Source organism: Ornithorhynchus anatinus, chromosome 4 (assembly GCF_004115215.2).
Source record: "Ornithorhynchus anatinus isolate Pmale09 chromosome 4, mOrnAna1.pri.v4, whole genome shotgun sequence".
Classification (NCBI taxonomy): domain Eukaryota; kingdom Metazoa; phylum Chordata; class Mammalia; order Monotremata; family Ornithorhynchidae; genus Ornithorhynchus; species Ornithorhynchus anatinus.
The window spans coordinates 33,804,628-33,820,512 of NC_041731.1; the positions used below are offsets into that span (position 1 = coordinate 33,804,628).

The 15,885-nt window shown below is 45.5% G+C and overlaps 1 protein-coding gene across 18 annotated transcripts in view; it reads right to left on the minus strand.

Moving 5' to 3' along the window:
* Positions 1 to 1,086: 1,086 nt before the first annotated feature.
* Positions 1,087 to 15,885, minus strand: part of FNBP1 (formin binding protein 1) — a 155,541-nt gene continuing 140,742 nt past the window's right edge. For 9 of the 18 annotated variants that reach the window (XM_029063506.1, XM_029063499.2, XM_029063500.2 and 6 more), the window contains 4 exons: positions 14,796 to 14,928; positions 10,322 to 10,443; positions 8,851 to 8,990; positions 8,334 to 8,512 (listed from right to left, as the gene is read on the minus strand). In XM_029063506.1, the coding sequence (XP_028919339.1) occupies positions 8,334 to 8,512; positions 8,851 to 8,990; positions 10,322 to 10,443; positions 14,796 to 14,928 (574 nt within the window). Of the gene's footprint in view, positions 4,416 to 5,133; positions 8,513 to 8,850; positions 8,991 to 10,321; positions 10,444 to 14,795; positions 14,929 to 15,885 lie in introns of those variants that run through there. The other 9 variants (XM_029063501.2, XM_029063507.2, XM_029063503.2 and 6 more) reach the window with 4 other exon arrangements.

Consider the following 15,885-nt stretch of genomic DNA (forward strand, 5'->3'; position numbering starts at 1 on the left):
GCAGTTAGTTACTGGCCATAGCACAGCAATAAATAAAACATACAGAGGATGGGATTACGACACTTAGAGGTATAAAGGAGGACCACGAGAAGAACGGATAATCCTATAATCCCCAAGAAAAGTATTGAAAATGAGGGCACATCTCCAGAACACCCCGGTCCATACAGAGTGATGTCGGAGGTAATGAAGCAAAGGTGGGGAGAGGAGCCTGTGGAGGGGCAAAGGAGGCAAATAATCTGCTCTACAGGTAACATTCAATCGTATTTATTGAGTGTTCACTGTGTGCAGAGCACTGTACTAACAGCCCACTGATCTGGGCATGAGTACGGTGTGAGCCAGTAAACTGTTATCTCTTCTTGGATTGGTAAAATTCAACTAGGCCAAGGAGTGCCTTTTTCCCTTTTTTTTGGGGGGGGTGGGGGAGTCCTCTTACAATGCTTAATACAGTGCTCTGTAAACCATAAGCACTCAGCTTGATGGATTAAAGAAACCAGAGGTGGCTCTCAGCAAAGTTAGCGCCTCCATTAGTGGGTTTTCCCTGGCCAGCAGCACTTTCAAACATCTGGGAGGGCAAGAGGAAAGAAGAGGAGATTGAAAGTAATGGCTAAAATGGGATTGGGGAATTACCTGAGAATTTCATTTCTTTCTCCCCGTCTCTCGGAGGGCCTAGAAAATATATAAGATTGGCTGTAGCAATAATTCACTCACTCTCCCCAGAGAGAGCGATTACCCAAAACAATATCAAAAATGGGAAATGGATGCGTAATAGATGTTAACTGTTCCCTTGGCGGAGGGGAGAAGGGTATCACCAAAGCCAAATGGAACAATTTCCCCCCACTTTCCCCATTCCTGTAAAAGCCACTGAGGCTAAGTCAACCCACATCTTACAGCACTTGGGTCATCTCAAAAAATACATCTCTCGCACACACACACTCCATCTCTCTCTCGCTCTCTCAAACTAACTGCACAGTTACATTTCCTAGATCAACAGTGTTTCAGTTTGGGGGGGATTTTTTTTTGTGGGACAAAGACGACGTGCTCATTTCTTCTAAGGTTCCAAGCTTTCAAATAAACCTGCACGAGGAGTTAGTTTTTTTTGTTTGTTTGTTTATTTAGTGATTTCACTTGGTTACATGGTCGATGTTCACTTTCAAATGGAAGCACTTGGTTCGGTTGAATTCCACCTCCAGAAATGAATGGGCTCACCAGGACTTGTACAATGGCGATGAGTCACATCATTGAAACGCCGTCAAAGTCTAGAGTTAGTGCTCAGCACACACAGACACATGGTTGAAAATAAAAAAAAGTACTCGATATTGTTATGTTAAAATAGAATCTGGCTTACTTTAAACTGATACTTTCAGCATGGGAGGCGAAGATTCAACAAGCGTAAAACCAAAATAACCATTTGGAAAAATACTCAGCATTAACACAACTTTTCCCATTATTGGTGAGTCTGTTTTTTTCTCTATTTACAAATGTTAATGAAAAGCATTACAGATCCCTGGTTGGGGAAGGGAAAGGGGGGACAGTGGTGAGTCTCGCTTTACAACGTTAAAGACTGAGCGAACTTACGTTTCAAGATGAGAACGATTTAAAAACATTCAAGGAAAAATCCCTTCACAGTTATCAATGCCATTCCACTTTCCCCTCCAAAAAAATCCAGGAGAAATTCTGGATTCTACCTCTCAATAGATGGCAACCTCTTTTCGTTTTCAAGCGTTAGAAGACGGGCTATCCCCAAGGTGGCTATCTCTAGGAACTCCAACAGTGGTGGAGAGGAAAGCGATGGGATAAGAAAGGAAGTCACAATGATGTGGCGCCATTAATGACTACCCAGCTTTATCAGGATGCAAATAATTAAACAACGTTTACGGGTTCTCCGAGTAAGACTCTAACACTCCCACCACTGTCTTCGATCCAATATTTCCCAGCTAACACTCCTTCCACCTCGCTGTGTGGGAACCCAGAAACTACCATTTCACAAAGGCCGACAATAATATACTGTCCGCCTAGATTAAAACCTGTAAAAACGAAACATTTTTATTTTTTGTTTGGCCGTAGCTGGCAGAGAGGAAGGAGGAGGGGTGGGGCGGGGGACGCAGAATCTGAGTGAGGGACCAGCAGTGCTTCATCAGATACTTAAAAGAATAAATTACTGCAGCTTAAAAAATATCTTTCTGTATGCCAAAAAACAAAACCCCAAAAAACAAAACACTTCTAGTTGTGTGCGATAAGAAAGTGGCAGCAAACCTTTCTTTACCCTGTTCCGAGACCCTAAAAGCTCATCTACGAAGGCTAGTCTGTGTGATTAGAGGATTGGAAAATGGTCCTGATTTGGAATGAGTCTAAAAAGTGGAACACATAGACGTTAGCAGCAACGACAAGATGAGAATGTTTGGCAGTGGAATGGATAGTGAGGCAACCTCCCCCACCCCCCTCCCCGCCCCTGGGAGAATTTGGTCGTCGCTTGGACGGGCCTGGGAGCGCCAGTCTAGTCTGGCAGTTGGAGATCCTGGTGATGAATGTCAACGTCATTTTGGTCAGCCAGTCTGCCTTCTCCTATCATGAATACATTTTCTCTCTCTCTCATTTTTTTTCCATCTCAACCCCAGTATGAACAACTCTAGAAATGAATTTCTCTTGCCTCGGTGGCCTTGTTGCACCTCCTGTCTTGTGGTTTTGGGGTTGGGTGGGGGGGCCTGGGGTGAAATGTCAGGTGTTCGAACCTCACCCCCAACTTGGGGGGAACAGGGGAGGCTACGGGAGCGAGTGCACAGAAAGAGGGAGACTATACGGAAGGGAAGAAAACTCTCCTCGTTTAACATGTCCCTTTCTTCCCTAGTCCTGTTGATCACCTCTCACCTGTTGATTTGAATACTTCGATCCCTTCCCCTATAAAATGACCCTATCGACCACTCCTGATTCGGTTCCGAGCCTCCCTTGCCAATAGCCACTCCTTATCTGACGGAGAATAACCTCCAACCTTTTCGATCCTCGAAGAGGGTGAGTGGAAAGAGCCTTCTGATCAGGTTACGGAGAAGGCGTTCTGACTACCTTGGACCCAAGCAAAGCTGGGGCGAATATCATTGTCCTTGAACTTATTCTAACGGGCGAGAGCTCTGAACTGCTCTTCCCCGCTGTTCTCCCCTCCACTCAGTTGGCCCGGGGCCCCCAAAGAGCTACTGGGACCGAAAATGAAATACCTCTGAAGTAGACTGTCTGCTGCTAACCCTCGTATGGTCTGAAGATCCCGAAGAGAAGAACGAGGCTTTAAACACGGGGAGAACTGCACGCGAAAAAGCTATGATGAAGTGATTGTGGACAAAGTTCAGAGAGGCCACAGTGGCTATTTCTGCTCTCCTGGTCACGAGATCAGTAGAGAAACCAGCATGACCACAGAACACTTGTTCCTTTAAAGATGCTGGTGGGGAGCGGATGCTAACTGAAGAGCCCCAGCAAACGCAGAGCACTCGATTTCCTCTGACATGCAACTCAACACCTCAGAACACATCCGAAGCTGTAAGTCAGCAGGCGGCGGAAGCAACGACGGACCGTCAAGTCACTCGACTTTCAGAAAGGTGGGAACAGGCGGGGCGGACATGCGGACCGAATCGAGATTTCAAAATCAGACATCAGGGGCACGGAAAAGCCGGCTTCGGACCGACGAGTGCCCCTGTGGGCGAGGAAGCAAAGCGCGCAGAAATGAGCTGTCAGGCTGGAGAAACCTAGAGAGGCCAGTGTTGGTGAGACATCTGAGTTCCAGCCACAGAAAGGGCAAAAAAAATTCCGATGAACGGGGATGATCTTTTGTCGGGTAGGCAGTACTGACTGTCGATTCCTGTGGAGATAAATAAAAAGAAACCGGAGCGTTCGGTCCAGCCCACGCATGTCCTGGCTCTCCATTTCTAGATTTCTGTAGTCTTCACATGAGACTGACTACAGAATTATCCCGAAAGGCACATTTCGAAGTGAGGTTGGATCAGGGCATTCATGGTAGGTGGGCCAAAGGCCCCGGAAAGGCTAAAAAAGTCAGCTGGCACCTACTCAGGCACCCCTGGTGCTGACTGGTGAGTTGGTGGGGATGGGACGGGGGGACCCTGTGGGAAGAGGGGTGTGGGGAAGGGCGGGACGACACAGCTCACCCGGGCGGAGGCCGGCCTGACAGAACCAAGAGAATGGTCTATGAGTTAGTTTGGGCGACGAATAGCATGCCGTAAGGAAGAGCAAGCAGCTGAATAACGTGGGGGTGACATTTCGGCTTGAGATCAAGTGCTAACTCTAAACCAGACCCAGAAGTCCGTTTTCCTGGGTGGGTTTCAGCGGCCTTTGGAGACAAGCGGGCCGTTTGTGTCTTCCTCCTCCTGTGACCGCTCCACCCCGAGGCTCTGGACCAGCTCGCCTCCGTTAGGAATCTACAACACAGAGAGAGAGAGAGAAACTCCATGTCAGAGAGAGAGCGCGAGGAGGGGAGGGGAAGGGGGGCAGCAGGTCTAAGAAATGGCAGAGGGGATGGAGTCAGACAGACCAGGGGCTTGGGAGGGGGCAGTCTGTTATTTCTGGGATGTCACAAGGAACCATCACTGTTCCCTCCTGTCGGTGCCAGGGCATTTGCAAACCAGGCTTAAAGGGACATCTGACCATAGCCAGAAAAAGCAGTTTTATCTGGACCACTCTTTTTCAAAATCCCACTTCCCTCTTCATAGGCAGGGGAAATATAGAGTGATCAGCAGTTTTTGAACCACCAAAAGGTAAAAAAGAGTTGAAGTTCCTCCCCACTAGATTTCCACTCATCTGTGAAACGTCACCAGAGTACAGCTTCCCTCCCGCCCCCCCCGCCCCTTCTCTGTCAGATGACGTGGGGGGTGTAATGCTCAACTTTATGCAGCAATAAAACAGTGATGGTTCTTCATTCTAAGGGACACAAGAAAGAAGCCATAGAAACAGACTTTCGAATTTCCTAATCACACATCTGTTAAGGGAAAATTAGAAAGTCTTCATTTAAAGAAAAGCAATCAGATTTTAATAAGCCTTTTGACAAAGAATTTCCCAGTGCTGCGGGGGACAGTAATGAGCACTTGAATTAAACAAAACAATTCACTCAGATAGGTGAAAATCACTTAAACACAAGAATGAGAAAATATAATGTTTATTAGAGGCAGATATAGGGGTATAGCTAAGAGATCATACCAGGCAGAGGGAATTGTCTCCTTTTAGAATCAGAGCAGAAAGAATAATCACGTTGGCCATATTCAAACAAAACTTACTCAGAACGAAAGTGTCTATAATAAAGTCATATCTGAAGCAGCCAGCAGGAAACATAGCTACCAATGTAACAGTCCTTGTGGCTTATTTAGTAGTTAAAAAACAAAAAGTCCATTAGGCAGTAAAATAACAGTGCAGTAAACAGATTAAAAAAAGAAAAAACTGAAATTCAAGGAATTTTAAAGTTTTTAAATCGCAGTATATACAAATATTTTATTTCTGTGACAAACTATGGACATATTTAACAAGCATCTGCAAAGTCACAACCCAGTTGATAGTTACTGTATTCTGTATATTTTGGCAAGCATTAAATAATCACATTTTGTTACTAGATAAAAAAAAGTGCTTCAGCATTGTTAAAAACCAACCACCCTCCCCTCGGGTGTGGGCATGGTTAAGAAATACACAGCACCCAAAATGTGGTCAGATTTACGGAGCCGCTAGGAGGGTTTAACAGAGATTTATAAATCAGGTGCAGGCAAAGGAGGTTATACCAAGGGCGGCATCATTAACTTGGAGTGCCACGTTTGTTTCAAGAAATAAATCTTCAGAATCCAGTTCTACATTGGTTCTTTTTACAAATCTCAGCACAGACAATTTCAAATGGAATTTCTAAAAAAAGAGTGTGTTTTGGGTCGAGCTGGAATTACTGTGACTACTGGCTATAAATACTGGCTATACAGACTTTTGACTAAAGGGCCATTCTAAGATACTAGTTTTATCCAGAAGCTTAAGAGGTAAATATACTTAGCAACTTGCACAGACTTAACAGTATTAGTTATACATGACAAATCAGCTGAAAAAATGGATTATTTTCATTTATTTGAGCCACATGAAGTGAAAATGGGATTACTGCCGACAAGCGTATTTCTCTGTGGTGCAAAACCTCAGTGGCATTTGTACATTTTTTCAATTCAGTGGATCATTTATATGGTTCACACAGGGATAGAGGGAATTGAAAGTAACAAAATTTCTTTCACTGAGAAGTCAGTATTAGCTACATTTATATCTTCTTGGTACATTTGGAGATGTGCATTTTCAAATAATCACAACAGCAATTCTGTAGGACAAAAGCATTGCCCTTTGAAAACCTTGATTACTTTCTGAAGTTATTGGCAAAAACCCACAAGCAAGAGAGTCTCGACTTCTTCTGAGATTCTCTCATAATGCTGTCTCCCATTTTAATTGCATACATTTTCCTTGTGCTTTCAACTCTGACCAGTGGATAGAACGCTTATGGGACGGTCAAAAAGTCTTTTCTTAGGTTTTCTCACTGCAAGTGGATTTTACTGATTTGGGCTTAAGGTCGGCGCCTTCCACTCCTAAACAAAATGGGGGAACATTAAGATACTTAAAACAATGAGACTTTTTGTTACACTCATCTGGTTGAAGAGTGAGTTGGTTGCAATTCTAGGAGAAGAACGGAAGCAAATCCTCTATTGCCACTCGGGTCAAAACCAGCCACATCAACTTTAGTTCATTAAAAGTCTATTTTTAAAAAATTCAAGACAAACGCTTAAAAATTCAGGCAATGGTAGCGATACAGGAATATTACTGGGTGACTCCTGGCCTACGATTTTAGACTCCTCATAATCAAAAATCAAACACGTTTTGAAGTCAAGAGCCAGGTAATTAAGTGACGGAATTAGCTCTGTCTTGAAATCTCTGGGGTGAGAGGCCTTACATGAAGCCTAAGCTGTCCCGTGACCAAGGGGCTCCCCGGCTTTCCAAACACAAAGAGAAAAGAAGGGGTGGAGGGGAAAAGTTTCCTCTGCTAGTTATCGCTAAGTGTTTCTTTATGAAATCGGCTCCAGGGAGAGCTGTGACCTGTGACACGAACGGACACGTATGACTCGACCCGATGAGGAACGGGCATTTCTTCCTTGACAGTATGCCAGGCACTGGTGTGTCATTTTAAAGATCAATTAAAAAAAAAACAATTCAAACTACTACAGAGATCCCTCTCAAGGCCCGCTTTAGCAGATGCTGCAGTGCTGCCATCAGATAACAGCGTGTCTTATTGGACACCACTGAAGTCCAGACTGTAGACCTCTCCCCGCCTCAGACCAGCATAAACTTACTACCAATCCTCCTGTCATGGGCCCAGGACACCTGATGCTACCCTTTCTGGTAACCCCCTGTGCAAATGTTCAAAAGGCTTCTTCCCTGGCTAATAATGAAAACAAAAGATTGCTAACAGAGTTAACAGAAACAGAGTTTGTTTCTTCTGTTTTTCTCCCCCACTCCCCCCGCCCACAAAAGACTAGCTGGAGAGCTGGACTTAATTCACCTAAAGCTAAGTGCTGGTTTTCAGGTTGTTAAAAGGGGTTCTCTCGGTTTTATTTATTTACTTTTTAGCATTGCAATGTAGAACTTTTTCAAATGGGCCCCAGAGCAAGAATAAAATGGAGCGTTACAGTAATGGGAAAAGGGCGCACAACTGGAATACCAGCCAGAGTGTGAAAAGAAAAAGAGTTACCAAATGCACCGAAAGACACAATTTTCAGAATATGAGCATTTTCTTGATTGCACTGGATGACAACGCACGTAACAGTTTGCTTTTAACTCCAACTCACTGAAAAGCTACCCAACGTAACTAGGGGGCTGACATTGGCCTCGGGAGAAAAGAGATGATTCAGGGAAGGGGCTTCCATAAAAACTCATCCTGCACCCTCGTTGCTTTGTTTGTGCCTAACTACGTGGAAATGATTAAGAGGAAATATTTTGACAGTCAGAATGTAACACGTTTGCTAGCAGCAAAAGGTACAGAAAGAAAACCATTTTTTCTCCCATCTCAAACCGGGGTCGGGGGGAGTTACGTGGAGGGGATTGACCGGACTTCTTGTGGAGAACCCAACCTCAAGGTAGAGAAACTCACTTTCAGTGAATCTGACCAATCAAAACTCAGTTGTACAATGCAGGAGAACAGAGTCCATTATGTAACAAAATGAGATGGCATACACTGAGGCATTACTCAGTCCTTAGAAAGGTTGTCTCTGCAACAAAAAGTCACAGCTGAGGAAAGAAGCCGTCCAAGTTAAAATTTTAAAAAAAAGCGCGCCAAAATATTAAATATAAGTCATAGCACCTTTGGCATTTTTGTCCAAATAGACTTCGACATAGGAAGTTGGAACATAACCTTCCTCCTCTTCATTTCTTCGAATCCGTGTCCACCCATCACCTTTGTCCTCTTCTATAACGTACAGCGTTTCTCCTTCCGCAACCGAAATTGTTCCTTCATTCTGACCTGAAAAATCAATCCAACAGGATTTTAGGCGTTTACAGGCGTGTGAGGTTGCAGAACAAGCTGAAGACATATGGATCGATACACAAGATGAAATGCCAACACAAAGCACCCCGTCAGAAATGACAGTCATTTTATGAGGGACACGAGGCGTTAAGTTTGTTCAAAAGAAACAGGAAAGATTAAAGAGGCTGGAATGAGAGGACAAAGTATGAAACCAACGAGAAAACGACGAGAAAGGGTTTGACTAGTTCGAAAGGAAGTTCCGATTTCACCCTCAGAAAGGAGATTCTAGTACAGGAGGCACGAGAGTGAGAGCAAATGTCGAGGGGAAGAGCTACCTTCAAACGTATAAAGAGCTTTGCAAGTCCCTATGGTAGGAAGTGGTTCTTCGTCATCAAACTCATCGTCGAAATCCGTTGCCATCACTTTCATTTCATTCTCCTGACTCTGCTCCTCTGTGTAACTGCCATCTGGGCTGCTCAAGAAAGGAAAATATACAGCAACTATAGCAACCAGCCTCGATAAAGACCTAAGTAGAGGAGCGTGGCCTAGTGGAAAGGGCGTGGGACTATGAATCAGAAGTCCTGGGTTCTAATTCCAACTCTGCCACTTGCCTGATCTGTGACCTTGCACGAGTCACTTAACTTTTCTGGGCTTCAGTTCCCCCATCTGTAAAATGAGGGTTCAATACACGTTTTCCCTCCTACTGAAACTGGGAGCCCCCTATTCATTCATTCGTAGTTCCTGACCGTTTACTGTACAAAATCTGATCTGATTATTTGCATCTACCCCAGTGCTTGGCACAAAGCAAGCAATAAACAAACACCACAGGTGTTGATCCACCTGCTTCTCCTATCCCACCTTGAAAACAGCATCAGCCTCCTCGTTGTTCTCCCCTCTTCCTGTCCCCAATCCAGTCTATACTTCCCTCTGCTGCCAGGGTCATTTTTCTACAAAGCCATTCAGTCCACATTTCCCCATGCCTCAAGAGCCTCCGGTGGTTGCCCATCCACCTCTGCATCAACCAGAAACTCCTTACCACTGGCTTTAAAGCATTCAATCACCATGCCCCCTCCTATCTTACCTCACCGATTGCCTACAACCCAGTCTGCTCACTTCACTCCTCTGAAGTCAACCTACTCACGGTACCTCAAACTCATCTATCTCTAACTCCCTCCCCCTTCAACTCCAACAGACCATCCCCTTCCCCATCTTCAAAGTCTTATTAAAATCACATCTCCAAGAGGCCTTCCCCAATTAAGCCCTCATTTCCTCTACCCTATCTCCCTTCTGCTTGGTCCCTGCATTCGGATCTGTACTCTTTAGCCACTTAAAGTCACCCCACCCTCAGCCCCACAGCACTTACATATCCGTAATTTCTTTGAATGTCTGTCTCCCCCTTCTAGTCTGTGAGCTCCTTGTGGGCCGGGAACGTGTCCACCGACTCTGTTCTATTGTACTCTCCGAAACGCTTGGTACAGTGTTCTCCCTACAGTAAGTGCTCAATAAATATGATTGATTGAATAATTATAGCTATCTGCATGACTTTATCAAGAACAGAATAGTCATCTCCTTAAGCTGCTCAGACTATTCCATTTTCAATTCTAAAATTGAATAGGGCAGAAATCATCTCTAGCCCATCTCGACAGAGATTCTAGTTTCCTGACGAGCGTTTCCCATTCTCACTTCACTTTCCCAGGCGTCATACATCACTGCAATACGAAGTGGCTCTTCTGGCCTGGTATCGCAGAGCTCACCGAAGGGGCAACCGGGAAGATGGAAATGAACTGTTCTCTACAGATACTGTACCTCTCCCGGTCTTGTGCGCAGTTATTGACGGTCGATGCGTTCTGGGTTTCATACAATCCACTCTGTCGTCGGACCTGTTCGTTGCGTGCTGGTAGCCTCCCTTCCACTTCGGCCAACCAGGCCTAGAAACATAAAGCAGTCATTGGGGCACTTTACTAAAAACTTCAGTGGGTCAAATCGCAGCAGCTGCCTGTACCATATATATTGAAGCTAGATATAATATCAGGACTGCCAAATGTAGCCTATTAGTGTTTACGTGACATTTGACTGCTCTCTAGCTAGATGTGGCTTAGGAGCTGAAGAGTGGGGAAGAGGGAAGGGCGGTGGGAGATGGGGGGGGGGGGCGGGGGGGGGGGAGTAAAAAAAAAAAAACTTTGAATACTCTCTTCTTACTAAATTGCATATATGTGCCCAGGGACTGTTGTTAAGATCCTATATTTCAAATTCAATCACTCAGTGCATTCAATCAATGAGAAGCAGCATGGCCTAGTAGATAGAACACAGGCCTGGGAGTCAGGAGGACCTGGGTTCTAATCCTGGTGCCTCCACTTGTCTGCTGTGTGACCTTGGGCAGGTCACAACTAAGCCCCACTTTTCCTCATCTCCCACTCCCTTCCGTGTCACCCTGACTTGGTCCCTTTGCTCTTCCCCCACTCCCAGCCCCACAGCACTTAGGTACATGTCTGTAAGTTTATTTATTTGTATTGGTGTCTGTCTCCCCCACGGTAGACTGCATTTCTGCTGTGGGCAGGGAATGTGACTGTTTACTGTAGTATTATACTCTCCCAAGCTCTCAGTACACTTCTCTGTGCACAGTAAGTGCTCAATAAATACGACTGAATGAACTTAACTTCCCTGTGCCTGTAATTACCTCATCTGTTAAAGAGGGATTAATACTGTGAGGTCTTTGTGGGACAGGGACTGTGTTCAACCCAATTATCTTGAATCTATACCAGCGCTCAGTACTGTGCCGGGCACATAGCAAGTACTTAAATACCATTTAAAAAAATCAGTGCTTATATATGAAGAGAGCTGTGTGACTGTGGACAAGTCACTTAACTTCTCGGTGCCTCAGTTTCCTCATCTGTAAAATGGGGATTGACTGTGAGCTTCACGTGGGACAACGTGATTACCCTGAATCTCTCCCAGTGTTTAGAAAAGTGCTCTGCACATAGTAAGCGCTTAACAAATACCAATATTATTATTATTATTAAGAGAAGTGGAAAAATATACATTATTCACCTTCCCCTATCCACCCCCATACAATGCAGGGCTCTATGTGTGCAAAAGACCTGAAGGTAAGGATAGCACACGTGAGCTCCCCCTGCCCGCTCTGAAGCAGCCGTTCAAGAAGACATTTTGAGAGGTTGGTATAACCACGTTTCTGGTTAACAGATCGGTGAGTACTGGAAATCAAAACTGAATGTATTAACTTCAGCAGCATCTGAAATGGAGGGAGCAACAGGGGAGGATCAAGCATATAGCACAAAGAAATGAAGACAGAGAATGTGGTTTTCTCTGGGGAAAGGGAGAGATGAAAGCTCCTTCAGGGGGAAAGGGAGAGATGAAAGCTCCTTCAGGGCTGAGATCACATCTTCTACTGCTGAATGCTCCTCCGGTAACCAGGACGGTACTCTGTGCACAGTAAACGGCACCAAACACTGTCTTAGGGACAGCTAAGACGACCGGGGAAGGGGGGGAAGGAAATAAGTGTGGGCGGCCTTTCTTTGCCTCATCCCATGCTCCCACGCTCTGAGAATTAAGGACGTTATATCAGATCCTTTCTCTGGGCTTGCCCACAAGGGTTCAGCAGAATGCACAGGGTGTGGCATGGGCAGGGCTGAGAATGATTTAAGATCAGATGGCAACTGGGGATCAGTTGTGGTCTCTATCTGTCCCACGGCCCGGCGCTCTGCTTCGCCTAGCTAGCAGGGACAGTGCTCTCCAGGGCATGCTCACCTAGGCACAGAGTGGGGTAGGAGACAATTAGACATTATGTAGACTTTTCACTTTCCCTTCCTCTCCCGGGGCCTCCTTTCCAAGCTCTCAAATGGCAACTTCTGGCCCCTCTCCCCAAGGCAAACTGACCAGCGGGCAGGAGCAAAAGGGACTAAGGAGGAATGGGGAAGGGGAAAGAAAGAGAGGCAGAGAAACAGGGTGCGGGGGGAGAGAAGTGGGAGGCCGGAGGTGGGGCAGGGAGAGGAAAAGGGAAGGAAAGGAAGATGGTTGGGGGAAATGAGGAAGGAAAGCAGCTTGGCCTAGTGGATAGAGCACAGGCCTGGAGTCAGAAGGAACTGGGTTCTAATCCTGACTACAACCATAGGCAAATAACTTCATTTCTCTGGGCCTCAGTTACCTCATCTGGAAAATGGTGATTAAGACTGTCAGCCCTATGTGGGACAAGGACTGTGTCCCACCTGATTATCTTGTATCTACCCCAGTGGCTGGCACATAGTAAGTGCTTTACAAATCCCATGATGAAAAAAAGGGAAAAGTCTAAAGGATCTCCTTTTCTCCTTCCCTCAACTCCTTTCCCTTTCTTCTCTGCACCTTTGCAGCTGGACAGGTGCACGTTTGAAAAACAGGGTGGGGAGGGGGAAACCAAGAGTTCACAAGGTGGGGAGGAGAAGGGGCACCCGACAAATCTGCCAAAAAAATCATTCTTCCCCCCTTCAAAGCCCTACTGAAGATGCACCTCCTCCAAGAGGCCTTCTCATTCATTCGTTCAGTAGTATTAACTGAGTGCTTACTATGTGCAGAGCACTGTACTAAGCGCTTGGAATTTACAATTCAGCAACAGATAGAGACAATCCCTGCCCAATAACGGGTTCACAGTCTAATCGGGGAGACTAAGCTCTGCTTTTCCTCAGCTCCTCCTCCCTCCCACGTCACCACGACTCGGTCCCTTTGCTCTGCCCCCTCTCCCCGCCTCACAGCACTTATTTATAATTATATTTATTTATATTGACGCCTGTCTCCCCACCTCTAGACTGCGAGCCTGCTGCAGGCAGCGATTGTCTCTTTTTATTCCTGCGTTATACTTTTCAAGCACTTAGTACAGTGCTCTGCACACAGTAAGCACTCAATAAATATGATTGTATGAAAGAACGAATGAATGCAAGGATGGGGGAACCTGAGAGCCAGGGCCCAGAGAGGGGGCGGTGGAAGCAGCAGGTGGTTTCCTGTGGTTGCCTCCCTGGGGAGGGCAGGAAGCCCCATCGTTGACGCTCCTGACCGAGAGCCGCTGCCCCCGCTATTTGGCCAGTGAGGGCACAGCCCCCGCCCCAACCCTTCCGGGAAACGGAGCTAAATTTTCTGCCGCCGCCCCGACGATCCCAGCCACTGTCCGTGCCCCTGGCGTGGTGGCTGCCAGGTTTCACTTCAGACAGTGGAATCCTTTCACGGGCTTAACGGATGTGGCCAATTTTAGGCTCTTAAGGATGGTTGGCCACCATAGGCGGGGCCTTGCATGAGTGGCGATTCTACCCTCGGGGGGGCTGCTGCTCTCCCCTGCTCTGACACTGCCTCAGTGCAGCTTAGGTTGATCGGCTGTCCTGGGAAGGCCCGGAGGAACCGAAGGCCGGAACCCCGTTGCCCAGGCAGTCCCCTACTGTTTGACGCGGCATCCCTAAATTCAAACGAAACCTGAGGAAAGGGAGGGTGGGAGGGGACGCCGAAAAGCTGAAATATTAAAAAAAAAAAATGAAAATAATGGAGAACATCTCTAATGTTCTAAAGAGAAACTTAGCCACTCGAACCCTCTGAGAATTTAGTGTTATTCATTTCTACGTGCTGTCTCTTTGGTTACAGACCTATGACTCTCCATTCTCTGCAATCGAACTTCTGTCGAATTAACATTTTAGTACTATGCTGTTTAAAATATGCTTAATCATCCAGGCATTGAAATTCTCTTAAAACATTTATAGATTACATTCGCAACTGCATTCTCTACTGATGTTTCCCCACAACGTATATTTGCTTTAGCCAGCGTTTTTGAAAGATAATAATGAGCTTCCATTGATTTTTTTTTTTCATTCCACTTTTGGAGACCACCAAGACAGGTGCATTTGGAAACTCCTCAGGTTCGGCTACTTGGGCACATCCATTCTCACTACCGTTTGTTCATCATGAAAGGGATTGCCAGAAAGAGGGCAGAGGTAATGTGAAATGCTTTTAAACTACTACTGTTCAAATTCAGGAGCTTCTCAAATAGGAGGCCATCTTAAAAGCGACCGGATTAAAGCCACGGGGTATCAAATAAATACGACTGATTGAGGGTAATACCCAACAACGTATTTCTTTTCCATACCATAACTCATTTTACCCATTAATGGCCACGCCCATTTCTAATCTTATTTGTCATATGCTGCTTGAATCACTTTTGCCATTTCCATGATTAGGCGGACTTCATAACTCAAATCTCCTTTGGGAGCTCAGAGATGTTTCAGCTGTTTATGAATCGGGCTTTTCATACCTCAAATTTCTGGATCTCGAGTCTCAGTTTTTCAATATTGTGTCCTACTTCTGCTAATTTGTGGTCCAAGCTGGTTGGGTCTCCCATCTGTGGATTCTTTAAGTAGACATCTTTCATTTTTGTTATTGCATCTCTGTAAAAAATAAACCAAAACAAAAACCAAAAGAAGGAGAGGAATATTCAGGAAATGTTACTGCAGTTCCTCCTCACTACGAACTCCAACAATTGCAGAAGTCTTGGGATGGAAGTGTGGGTGGGGGAAACTGTTCATATTTTAGAATAATCACATTGATGCACTGGTTTTCGGAATATACGGTTCTCTCTAGTCTTCTTAGGAAAACTTGTTGCTCTGTGATATCTGAATTTTGGGGGATCTGTAAGGTTTTTTCTCCTCACAGGTCACTCGGAAATATATCAATCAGGCCCTCCATTCTGAGATCAATTGCAAAGGAGACAGCAGCCAAAGATGTCAGTGGTTTCATTCCAAAATAAAACACCGCTTCTATAGCCTTTTCTTAATGGTATCTGTTAAACTCTTACTAGGTACTGTACTAAGCGCTGGGATAGGTAATCAGGTTGGACACAGTCCATGTCTCATGTGGGGCTCACAGTCTTAATCCCCATTTTACAGATAAGGTAGCCGAGGCCCACAGAACTGAAGTGATTTGCCCAAGGTCCCACAGCAGACATGTACGGATTAGAACCCAGGTCCTCCGATTCTCAGGGTTGTGCTCTTTCCCCTAGGCCTTGCAGCCTCTCTCTTGGGCCCACGAGGCGGCACAATTGTACTTTCCAAGTGCTTAGTACAGTGCTCTGCACACAGTAAACGCTCAGTAAATACTACGATGAATAACTAAAATTATTTGCTTTGGAAAATTTGTTTTTCATTCCAACTGTAAAGAATGGAACTTTATTCAGGTGGTTTGGGTAGGTGACCGTTGGACAGAAAAAGGACTTGAAGCTATGTGTCCATTTACTTTAGTAACATTTCTTGAAATCTTGTTGTCGAGCAATGCCACAGTAAGTTGGTTGCCAAATCCATGGAGACCTTTGATGGCCTTTTGGGAGGATAGTTCTAAAGACTAAAGGT